The sequence below is a fragment of the Spinacia oleracea genome, chromosome 5 (assembly GCF_020520425.1).
Source record: "Spinacia oleracea cultivar Varoflay chromosome 5, BTI_SOV_V1, whole genome shotgun sequence".
In the NCBI taxonomy this organism is placed as follows: Eukaryota; Viridiplantae; Streptophyta; class Magnoliopsida; order Caryophyllales; family Amaranthaceae; genus Spinacia; species Spinacia oleracea.
The window spans coordinates 3,841,793-3,854,094 of NC_079491.1; the positions used below are offsets into that span (position 1 = coordinate 3,841,793).

At 35.8% G+C, this 12,302-nt stretch overlaps 2 protein-coding genes across 7 annotated transcripts; both read left to right on the plus strand.

Moving 5' to 3' along the window:
* Positions 1-1,387: 1,387 nt before the first annotated feature.
* On the plus strand, positions 1,388-7,062 carry LOC110783241 (uncharacterized). Of its 6 annotated transcripts, XM_056828917.1 has the most exons (8): positions 1,535-1,608; positions 3,128-3,204; positions 4,349-4,452; positions 4,777-4,890; positions 5,001-5,279; positions 5,392-5,505; positions 6,287-6,359; positions 6,697-7,062. In XM_056828917.1, the coding sequence occupies exons 3-8, from the start codon at positions 4,390-4,392 to the stop codon at positions 6,732-6,734; spliced, it is 681 nt and encodes a 226-aa protein (XP_056684895.1). In that variant the 5' UTR covers positions 1,535-1,608; positions 3,128-3,204; positions 4,349-4,389; the 3' UTR covers positions 6,735-7,062. The 6 variants fall into 6 exon arrangements, with proteins under 6 accessions (XP_056684897.1, XP_021843246.1, XP_021843259.1 ...); XM_056828919.1 differs by lacking the exon at positions 3,128-3,204 and having other exon boundaries at positions 1,388-1,608; XM_021987554.2 differs by lacking the exon at positions 3,128-3,204 and having other exon boundaries at positions 1,389-1,659.
* A 1,893-nt stretch (positions 7,063-8,955) lies between these two features.
* On the plus strand, positions 8,956-10,095 carry LOC110781330 (uncharacterized). Its single transcript, XM_021985560.1, has one exon. It carries the CDS (start codon positions 8,956-8,958, stop codon positions 10,093-10,095), a length of 1,140 nt encoding a protein of 379 aa, XP_021841252.1.
* Positions 10,096-12,302: the final 2,207 nt, after the last annotated feature.

Consider the following 12,302-nt stretch of genomic DNA (forward strand, 5'->3'; position numbering starts at 1 on the left):
AGATTAATCCTATTACTTTAAAAGTTGTGCAAATTAAAACTCCCATTTAACATACCAATATTTTCCGATGAGATACAATCTGAATGAGAAAAAGCCCAACGGAAAACCACCATTATTATTGACCAAAAAGAAGATCACAGCGGGAAAATCTAAACTATGCAGTACTCTTATTAATTAGAAACTTAAATGCATAATTACAAAACAAGTTGTCAAAAACTCAAATCTTCTAAAGGCGGGGTTGAAAGCACTTAGTCTTCGTCCGCTTATAATTTCTAATTGAGTCAACCAATTGGGAAGGAAGCAACAAGGGGTTGGTGAGTTTTGTCTTGGGGTGGACACGGAAGGTTGCAGGATTCGATCAACCCATGCCCCGTGAAGGAAGACAAAAAAATGTAGGAGGAGATGAAAGAGGTTTGGGATGGCAGAGATGAAAATACGAAATGGAGGAGATGACTCATGATTGCAGGAGGAGAAAGAAAATTGTGTAATTATAATATTCCGGTGAAATTGAAAATGTACGGTTATATTCCGGCTAAATTATAAATTTCAGGTTAGATTGGGCCGTAAAATAACGTTTAGGTGTTAATTGAACATATTACAAAAGATATGGGGTTGATTTGCTTTAATTAATAGTAAGAAGGCTAATTTGCACATTAGAGTTAACTCTTGGGGCTTATTTGCCACATACGCCTTTTTTAAATGTTATTTCTTGCAAAAAATGGGTTATAAAAGTTTTTTTTTTTTTGGCAAATTTGCCTTTTGGTTTTAAGGGGAAAAGGGTGAGCTTAGCAAAACCGGCGAAGTCAATGCCGGAAATGAGTAGTCAACGCCAGAAAAGACAAAAAGGTTGTCTCTCGCAAGTTTTTTTTTTTCGCAAGTTTTTTTAAAAGGTTGTTTCTCGAAAAAAATGGGTTATAAAAGGTTATTTTTAGCAAATTTGCCTAAAAACCGTTAAAAACAAAGTAAATTGAAAAAAAGTCCTCTTTTTTTTCTCTCCCTTTCCTCTCTTCCTCTTTTTTGAACCTAACTTTTTAGGCGCTATCACCAACCATAGGTTGATGGTAAGCCCCAATTTTTTTTTTTTTCCATAGCTTTTGATTTCATGTTCGGAAAACTCCATTCTCCTCTATTGGAGAGCTTTTTTACCCATTTATTGGGTTATCTGAGAGTTTGGAGCCATGTGTTTAATTTCGCAGAAAAAGTTAATTTATTGATGAAGATTTGTGCGGGGTTACAACGGATGTCATTCTTACGTCTACAATCAATTGAATCAGATTTAATTCAATACCAAAGCTACAACAGAACGAAAGGCCCCCCTCGTTAAAGGTTGTATCAAACATCGATGTGAAAGAGGTATTCATCATTGTCAGATCTCATCTACAACGATCGTGGTTTTGCCGGATTAGAATTTTGTTTGAGCCAAATTATTTTGTATTTGCTAGTTTTGATTTTTATCGTAAATGTTGTATGTGAGCTAATTTTTACCCAAAAAAAAATTAAATCGAGGAAAACAGTTTCTCAAACGAAACACAGCCTTCCCGCTTACAAGTTACAACACTCCCCCGTCCGGCCTCTTCCACCCTCTTCCCTGAACTCAGTCTTCTGCAGGTCTGCTGTCCGTCGTTCTTCGTCGCCATTGAAATTCTTCCATTCGCTGAGGTTTTCTCTCTCTTCAGTTCGTCAATTTTATAACTTTTTCTCATTTTGATGTTGTTCTATTTTGTAAATGTAACCCTAATTTCCTCTGAAATTTAAGTGTTTCAATCGGAAAGAATACAATTAATTAATTTCGTTAAAATTTGTAATTTATGAGCGTTTTTCCTGAGAAAGAAGAAGATGAAGGTGTGTTAGTCTCTTTTTTTTAAATTAATTAATCTTATTAGGTGTTATCGACATAGGAGAACAATTATTGGTCAAATACTATAAAACAGCACATCAGCTCATTTCCGATAGGAGTAGACAACATCAACGATTGTAGCGTAGCTAGGAGTATATTTAGGATTAGTTTTAGGTTTTAATTCTTGAATTTAAACACTAGACTTTCTCTTTTCCTTCATCAAATTCGTAGCCTAGTTCCTCAATTTTCGGAATTTTTGTTCAAGTTCTTCGCAACTTTTGATTTTCAATTACAAGATTCATTGGTATATTTCTACTATTCTCTATAATAGTATAATTCGTTGTTCTTTGATTCTTTAATTGAATGCTAGATTAGTTTATGCTTTGAGTTTGTTAATTGATTTTGAATTTGTAGACTGAATTGTTCATGTCAAAATAAATAAATAATGTAGATTGAATTGTTCATGTCAGAAAAGATTGGGTATTTGTTAACATTTTGGGTTGTTTTCAGTTAGAAGCATAACTGAATTCAGTATTAGCAGTTTGATTTGTTGAAGCTTGAATATTTCTCTTTTGATTGAGTTCTAACTTTAGATTTTTATTGGAAAATAAATGTTAATTGAAATGGTTGATGAAATTATTTGAAAAATCAATAATTGATTGCACCGGGCTTAGTGAAATTTATGCCACATGTTCGATGAAATGCTCAGAAGAGTTTGATAAATAAATTGTAGTTCATATTACTTATCAAATCTATAATTTATCTGGGTTTTGCTAATTCAGTAACTTGGTTCTAGAAAATATTATCTCAACTTTCATTAGATGATTGTGATTCCTGTTTCTTTTTTATCCTAGAGCTACTAGTAGGCTTTCATACATTGTGTGCCTTTTAAGGCACATGTATATTGGAGATAGGGATCTTCCTCCTAGGTTTGGGAATTAACAGAACTACAAACCTTGAATGTCTTCATAGTAGGGCAACATAATAGGTTAGATGTACTGGCCAACTGCATTCATCTTGCTGGGAATCTAAAGATTAGGTATCAGGAAGGTTGTAAGGAGCATGAATTAACAGAGGGCGCAACATTTTTGAAGAAAAATAAGCTTCGTGAGTTCTCATTAGAATGGTCATGTGCAAATTATTGCTGGTCTGGTTAGTGCCGTGGCATTAGGTTTGGTTAACTAGATGGTAGGTTACTAGGTTTGGTTAGTGTCGTGGTCATCTTGCTGGTCTGGTTAGTGCCGTGGCATTGATTGCTACTAGGTTTTACGTTCAGCTGTCCTGTGGCAGGTTAACAGATTGTGATGAATAGTTGATCTTGGGGCTGCAGTTGTTCTGTTCTGTTTGCTGTGAGCTGCCTGGTTGAAGTGAGAGGCTTAATTCTTAAGCTTTGCTTCTTTTTTTTTCTTTGGTTATATTTTCATGAGTAGTTGTATATCTGGTATTGAAGTGTTTTTTTTTTTTGAAGGAATAACTGGTGGTGTTTTATTTGTATGGTTTTATTTGTTGCTAATTTGTACCAAACAAGAGATTCATTTCCTTATTACTTACCATAGATCAAGTAAGGGAATCACACATAAGTATTACCAAACAACCAATAATTGTAATAGTTAACATTACCCGTTCTCCTTCTTATTTGTTTACATTCCACTCCCTTTCCAACATTCATATCAAACCTGCACAACACTTAATATGAATGCATCTCATTAATTATTACATAGATAGATAAAATAGTTTTGATTTATATGGTTATGTTGATCGTATTTTCTATTGAAGTTCAACATCAACAGTCTATGGTGTACAGCTCTTCGGCTGACATTCATTTTTAGGAGTTAATAGACCCCCCCCCCCCCCCCTAACGAGTCCTTGTTAAGTGGACGCATATAATTTCTGTCTTTCAAATTTTATCTGGTTTCTTATTTCCTGGAATTTTGAAAGATATCTGCTGTTCCTGTAAATTTTGTTCATGATATATGTTCTCATTTAAATATAACAATATGAAGTGACTTTTGAATTTTCTGAAGTGTACCTAGGAGTTTGGGGTTGTTGCTTGTGATTTGAGGGCTCAGTTATGGAGTTGATTTTATGCTGCTTACTTTTTTGTTAGCTTTCTGTTTTCTGGTCCCTTCTTTATGAAGGCATAGTAAGGGTTTACTTTGACTGTGGCTGTACCAGTAGTGTGCTAGGCAAAGATGAGTCAAACAATCTAATCCATTGCTGATGCTGTGATTTGAGGATTTTCTGTGTTATATGATCATGTTGCATTTGAGTCAGCAATTTCTATGAAACGGCCCACCTTTATGCCACTCTTGTTTTTTGTTGCTTTAGCAGTGTATAATGACTTGGATTTCAGTTGTTCTCTTTCTTTTTCCTTAGCCACTTCTTCACTTTGTCAATTCACAATCAATTGCTTTGTATATTATTTGTCATACAGACAATATTTTATGTGGGAAAGTTGGAGAATCTAATGTGTTGGATACGTGAACTTATTGGTATTCCTTGCTACTGTAGTTTGAAAGGGCTTGATTTCTGGTTGCTATCAGTTTTCCAGAATGGAGATAGATGCTGATGAAAAAGACAAGGGTCTCGTTCTGCTGAAGCAAGGTGCCGAAGCTGTGAGTTTTTTCTATTCTCCATTATTCTTCTGGAATAATTTCTTGCGAGTTATGAGAGAGATGGCCGCAACCGTCCCATTCAGGAAAACATAATTACCGTTTAGATTCTTAGTACTTTCTCGTCCCCTCTGCCTCATCACCTTTATCTCCCTTCAATTTTTTTTAACCTTTGATGTGTGAGGTAAGACTATGACTTTCTTTGATTATCAATGGAGTTTTCCACAGAGTAGCCGCAACTTATAACTTATAAGTGTATATCAGTTTTTATTCTATATACACTGCATAATGTATCACCTTAATCTATCTTATTTCATTCATATGCAGAGAGTTTTCGAGTCAACCTTTGTTGGAAGGAAGTCTATTGTAAAAGAAAGATTTTCAAAGAAGTATAGGCATCCAACACTGGACTCGAAGCTTACACTTAAGCGCTTGAACGCAGTAAGTTGCTCAAGGGGTAGTATTTTGTTCTCCGACTTTCCTCTTTGTCAAAATAGTCGACGAGCTAGAATTCTTACCATTAGAAGATTTAATGTTTTAATTTTAAACAGGAAGCTAGGTGCATGACAAAAGCTAGAAAACTAGGAGTTACAACTCCAGTTCTATTCTCAGTGGACCCTGTATTACATACTCTAATATTTGAGTTTGTGGAGGGCCCTATGGTTAAGGACCTATTTCTCGAGTTTGGTTCAAATGGAATTGTTGAAGAACGCTTACAGGATATCGCAACACAAATAGGGAACTCTATTGCAAAACTTCATGATGGTGGCCTTATTCATGGTGATTTGACAACCTCAAACATGCTAATTCGTAAGGATACCAATCAACTGGTGAGATTTTACGACTCTCATATTTACTACTGTAGTTGTGAAGGAAATGGACAATTATTGGATAGGGTGGGAAAGGTCACTTAACGTTGAGTACTTGTGTGATGTTTTTTAGGTGCTAATTGACTTTGGTTTGAGCTTCACATCTACTTTACCAGAAGACAAAGCAGTGGACTTGTACGTACTTGAAAGGGCATTGATATCTATGCACTCTTCTTGCGGAAATGTGGTAGGTTATATTGGATCCTCTTCATGTCATTTGATCTTGCAGATAATTTTTGTAGTTTCTTTTTAGGGTAAATTGACTTTTACCACTTTTTACCACCTAAAAAAATCGAAATTTTGTTTTTTACCACCTAAAAAAATAGAAATTGTGTTTTGCCACCTAAAAATAAGATAAAAATTGTGTTTTACCACCTCTTAATGACAATATGGACGAAAACATTATGTGGGGCCCCTTTTTGACGCAAATCAAACATAAATCACACGTTAAAGTAGTTTGATTCTCCTTTGCAAGTCTGGAAAAGAATTATGCTTCTATCAATTTGAGAACTATTACTAAATTATATGAATTAATCGGAAGTAAAGGCAAATGGTAGCTTATATGCATTGAAATTTTATGGGAAGAGAAGGAAATCAGAAATATAGGCGTTGAAAACTTGAAATGGAGTCCACGTAACGTTTCCGTCCATCTTGGCTTTATGAGGTGGTAAAAAACAATTTTTATTATATTTTTAGGTGGTAAAATACAATTTGTATTTTTAGGTGGTAAAACACAATTTGTCAACTTTTTTAGGTGGTAAAAGTCAAATTTTCCTTCTTTTTACTAAACCTTCTTCGTCATTTTTTCATGGCAATATGTAAACGGTAACTGTTCATTCAATACAATTATTTTCATTTGGGGAAGAGGGGTAGGAACATCATAAGAATGTTACTCAAAGCAACAAAAATGAATTGTTCTGTTTATATAGCTCTTCCCTTGTGTTTTAAGGACAAACATTTGTGTGTAGATGGAAAAGGTGCTTGCTGCATACAGGAAATCCTCGAAGCAGTGGTGTTCTACAACAAACAAGTTAGCTCAAGGTATTGCAATCTGCTTTATCTTCCCTCTCATCTTGATTTGGTGTTGTACTAGGAGATCGTTTAGTATCACTGTCAGTTTTTGGTTTTTGGTTTTTTGGTTTTAAAAGTCACATGATTTAGATTGAATCATGAACTAAAAAATAGTCATGCATATAGTAATCATGCTGTGGATGTTGATTTTGAAAACTAGCAACAAAAACATAGAAAATACCTTTTGCGGTTTTTATATTTTGGTTTTAAATTTTGTTAAAAAACAGATAACTGGAAACAAAAAAAGATACCGAACAGGACCTTAACTCTGTATCCTTGTTCACTTGTTTTTGTTGAACTGTTGCAGTTAGACAGAGAGGTAGAAAACGCAGCATGGTTGGGTAAGCTGCAGAAGAATCTTCATAGAATAGTTCGTGTATTATTTATTCATAGATTGTGCATTTTTATTTGTTGTATCAAGCTTGTAAAAATAAGCTTGTTCAGTATTTGTACTCTATCCTCGATACGGAGTATATTTCAATGTTGCAGTCTGTTAGGGATAGTCATTGTTTGCAAGATCTTTCTGTATCATATTAGTGCAGAACCACTGAAGTTTTTTTTTCTTTTTGGCAGAAATCCATTTTGTCAAAGAAAACTGAACTATATATATTCTTGTATTATAATGGAGGAGTTTGTAATATTTTCACATAATGCAATAACATAATTTATACGATTGCCTTTTGTATTAAGAGAGTCGCAAAGGGTAGTGACACAATCAATATTCAATCTTAGGTTTTGATACCACTTTTCAAAATTGTTTCATCAACCAATTTAGTTGACCATCCACGTAAACAAACCATATGACACTTGAGAGTAAGAGTACTTCTAATGCAATTTGAAGGGTTCCAAAGATGTACATGATGTCAACTTAACTAACAAGCACAAAGAGTATGCATAAGAGTACTTATATTTCTTACAAGTCTAACCTAGGGTAAGCCTGTTTAGGACAGGGTAGCCTAATACGTATATGGTTATGGTCAAGTTAATAGGTTTTCTTTATTGGACATGACTCTTATTGTATAGAGTCAATATATGGTCAACCTTATAACACAATAATTTGAAAACTAAATTCGTTATGATATACTCCCTTTGTCCCTTAATACTCGACCCGATTTGACTTTTTGCACTATTCACAAAATTCACTTTGACCCTATTTTATTTCTAGTATATAAAAACAAATTGTTAGTAAATAATATATTGTTGGCTTCATCTTAATATATATTTTCAAAACATTAATATTTTTATAATATGTAGTTAAAGAAATTGGTGGTCAAAGTTGTGCATTGGCAAACGTGTCCGATCAAAACAGGTCGAGTATTAAGGGACGGAGGGAGTAAAAATTATGTGTATAGATCGTATTCACTTATATCTCATACTACTCTTTTCTTTTTCATTTTTCCTTACTCATTTAATAACTCGTCCAATATGTTTCATGCAATGAACAGAAAGGGAGAAGGTAGAGATGGTACGGTAGAACTCAAACTTGATATGAGTAAGGCTTATGATAGAGTGGAATGGAGTTTTTTTGGAGAGGGTTATGTAAAAGTTTGGTTTCCGAAAGAGTTTGATTGACAAGATTATGGGTTGTATGTCGAGTATTTCTTTAAAACTTTTAAATATAACGGGTAACTGTTCGGCTCCTTATCCCCATCCCGGGGACTCAGACAGGGTGACCCAATCTCTCCATATTTGTGTAGATGCTTTTTCTACAATGATTTCAAAAGCTGCCAGGGAGAATATGATTCATGGAGCACGGGTGAGTTGCGGAGCACCTAGGGTCTCTCTCCTATTCTTTGCCGATGATAGCATACTGTTTGCTAGAGCTAACTTGCAAGAATGCTCTAAAGTTGCTGATATAATCAATACGTATGAGAGAGCATCCGGTCAGAAAGTCAATCTTAGCAAGACGGAAGTTGCCTTTAGTAAGTGTGTTTCGTTGGGAGGAAGAGCGAAGATTATTGAGAAGCTTGGAGTGCGGGAAGTGGAGAGGCATGAGAAGTATCTTGGCCTGCCTACTATTATTGGAATATCAAAGAAAGGTTTTTGCATGCTTAAAGGAGAGGATTTGGAAGAAACTACAAGGGTGGAAAGAGAAATTATTATCTCACCCGGGAAAGGAAGATCTTATCAAAGCAGTAGCTCAAGCAATCCCTACCTATATGACGAGCATCTTTAAAATTCCGGAGGGACTTATTGATGAAATTCACTCAATTTGGCTCGGTTTTGGTGGGGCTCGAGAGGATCGGAGAGGAAAATGCATTGGCATCGATGGGAAACGCTTTGTCTACTGAAGTCTATGGGTGGGATGGGGTTCCGGGACCTAAAGTATTTTAATCAAGCATGTTTGGCTAAGAAATGTTGGAGACTTACATCACCTGGCCATTCCCTTCTGCAAAGTGTGTTGAAAGCCCGACATTACAAAAACACAAGCTTCGTAGAAGCTAACAGTGGCTTCGACCCAAGCTTTAGCTGAAGGAGTATTTGGGGAGCGAAGGGACTGCTGCTAGACGGTATAAAGTGGAGGGTTGGTAATGGAGATTCGATTCAGGTTTAGGACGATGCGTGGATGCCCGGAGATGGAACACACATTGTACCAACGCCATTGGCTGGGAGTGACTCGGATTTGCGTGTTAGTGCATTGATTAGTTATGAGCAGGGCGACTGGGATACTGATGTTTTGGACGCTACTTTTATGCCAGAAGATCGAACAAAGGTGCTCACAATCCTACTATCCCGCTCTTTTCCTAGCGACAATCGTTATTGGTGGCCAAATTCGAATGACAAATATACGGTGAGGACTGGTTATTGGCTAGGGAGGCTAGGATGTCTGGAGGCGTGGAATATGTTTCATGGGGAAACAGGTTCGAAGCTGGTATGGGGGCTGAGTGGTCCACCGAAATTGCACCATTTCTTACGGAGAGCATGTAAGGGAAGTTTGGGGACCATGGAGGTACTGCACAGGAGACATGTCCGACCTTCACCACAATGTGGGGTCTGCGAGCAACATGAGGAAACCATCAACCACTCTTTGTTCGAGTGTAAACATGCGTCGCTAATTTGGACTCATAGCGAGTTCGCGGCACTATTGGAAGAAGCACCTACTGAGTCTTTTGCCACAAGGTTTCGATGGTTTGCAGATCAGTTAACAAGGGATAGGATGCAAACCTTTGCGTTCCTTGTGTGGGCGGCTTGGCTCTGTCGAAATAAAGCTTGCTTCGAGCCGACGACGAGTCTGGACGCGATTAGTGTAGCTGCGGGTTTCGTAAAACTCAATGACGATTATTGCAGCTATAATGTGAAGGTAATTAAGAATGCCCCTGGAGTCTTGCCTTTCTGCTCGGAAGCTAGTTGGTATCCCCCACCAAATGATACAGTGAAGGTGAACGTCGATGCGCATATAATGAAAGATATAGGGGTGAGCTTCGGAGTGGCTATCCGTGATGGGGCCGGAAGCCTTATACTGGAAGCAGTGAAGAGAATGAATGCACAGTGGCAGCCGGAGATGGGGGAAGCTGGTGCGGTCAGGTACGGGCTAGAGGTGGCACGGAGATTTGGCTTCGAAAAGGTGGTTCTTGAGTGCGACGCAACCAGTGTGGTCCGAACTCTACACAGCAAAGAAGAAGGTGATGCGCCAATATTTTTTATCTTTGACGATATTAGAAGGTTAAGTTATGCTTTTAGCTCTTTTATGTGTAACTCATGTTAGACGAGCGGGGAATACGGTGGCTCATTCGATAGCAAGATGGAACACCGATACTTCCATGGAACGAATTGTATGAACTCTTTCCCCCAAGCTAGGGATTCAAACCTTAGTGGAGCTTGCTTTAATCTAACTAGTTTTTGGGCCCGTTCGATGAACGGGTTGGTTATATGTTGGTAGTGTAATGAAGTTTAGACGTTATGTTGTTTTTAAGCAGGTGTTAGAAAGTGTTTAAACCAAATGACAATGATAAAACTTTACGACCTATGAAGTCTTGTCTTTTTAATCATTACATTCTTCTAATTATGTTCATCTCCCCTGAAAAAATAGATTCACTTTAAATCACCTATTACCACCAATAACATATCATTTGTACAAAAATCAGACAAAACTGTTACAATATACGACTATAGTCATGATATCCAATTATTGGAAAGGCTTAACAAAATCTAACTATTGAACTATATTGACAAAACTTTTCTTATAGGGAACTAAAACTAATTGTAAGTTCCCTAACAACAAAAATATACAAATAAAACCACCTAAAAGTCTCAAAATGTTGATGACGATTTACCTACCTTTAATCATTTGCATGGAAACCATACATTATAAGATTCTCTTTCTTTGCAAAATGAATTGCAACTAATTAAGCAAGAAAAATAAACAACATACTTCCAATATACTTAAGAAAAATCAAGAACAATGTGCTTAGAGAGAGAGAGGGGGGTGGTACTGGAACTTGAATTGCATGCATGAAAATAAAAAATCGAAATGTTGAATTAACACCCTATAACCTCCTACCGTTTCAAAAAGGACTAGTCATAAGTTCTATTAGTGCATGGGAGGTTAAACTTTGAATGAACGCCACATAAGAATGAGAGAAGATTTGGGGATTGAATTAAATTGACATTGAAAATCATTAAGGTTGGAGAGTTTTTGGGAAGATGAAGAACGGGGAAGATGAAGTAGGGGACGGTTGTTTAGACATAATCAAGTTGAGTATTGATTCTAATTTTTGGTACTCCCCCCGTCTAATTTCTATAGTCCTGTTTTTATTTTGAGCGTCCCAAAATTAAGAAAAATCAAGAACAATGTGCTTAGAGGGGGAGGGGGGGGGGAGAGAGAGGTGGTACTGCAACTTGAATTGCATGCATGAAAATAAAAAATAAAAATGTTAAAAACACCCTATAATCTCCTACCGTATCAAAAAGGATCAGTTAAAAGTCTATTAGTGGGAGGTTAAATTTTGAATGAATGCTACAGGAGAATGGTAGAAGATTTGGGGATTAAATTAAATTGACATATAAAATAATTAAGGATGGAGAGTACATTAATGGGAAGTTGAAGAATGAGGAAGATGAAGTAGGGGACGTTTGTTTAGGCATAATAAAGTTTAGTATTGATCTTAATTTTTGGTACTCCCTCCGTACCATTTTTATAGTTCTGTTTCTCTTTTGAGCGTCCTAAAATTATAGTCATGTTTCTATTTTTGGCCATTAAGTTTTCACTTTCCCATGTACTATATTAATTTAAAAAGTATTGAAAACCCAACAAAACTTCCCCATGTACTACTTATATTTCAATTTTTCATGTACTATATTCCCTTTTTCTATGTATTATATTTCACTTTCTCATACAAATCAATTATCAATGTACTATATTCCAATTTCCCGTGTACTATATTCCATTTTTCTTAAAACCCGTATTTTTTGTCAATGGGGATATAAACATGGGACGAAGGGAGTACAATTCTAATAAATTAGGGATTAGTAGTATATTACGTGAAAACTAATGGCAATAAAGTGGAGTAATGAATATCCTTATTTTTTTTATAACAAAAAGTAAATAGAAATATTAATAAGGTTTGGACACGTGTCTTCAAGATGTATTTGCTTACGTATCATTGAAATGATGATGGTTATGTTTTTTAAATACTAGGTATTGATGAGCTGAAGCCCTATCTTTCCCTAAAAAAGAAATTATAATTAAAATAAATTCAGATACGTTTATATAAAAAAAATAACTGAAAATCAGATTAATAGAACGCACTCATACTACTAAAAACAGACCATCAAATCAGATGAACAAAAGGTCTTGCGCGCACTAGGTGTACAATAAATTTATTGTACACCAAGATAACTTTTACCCATTTTTTTTGTAACTTTAACCTAGTTTTGATTAACTTTTATATTAGTAAAAAAACGTTAATAAAT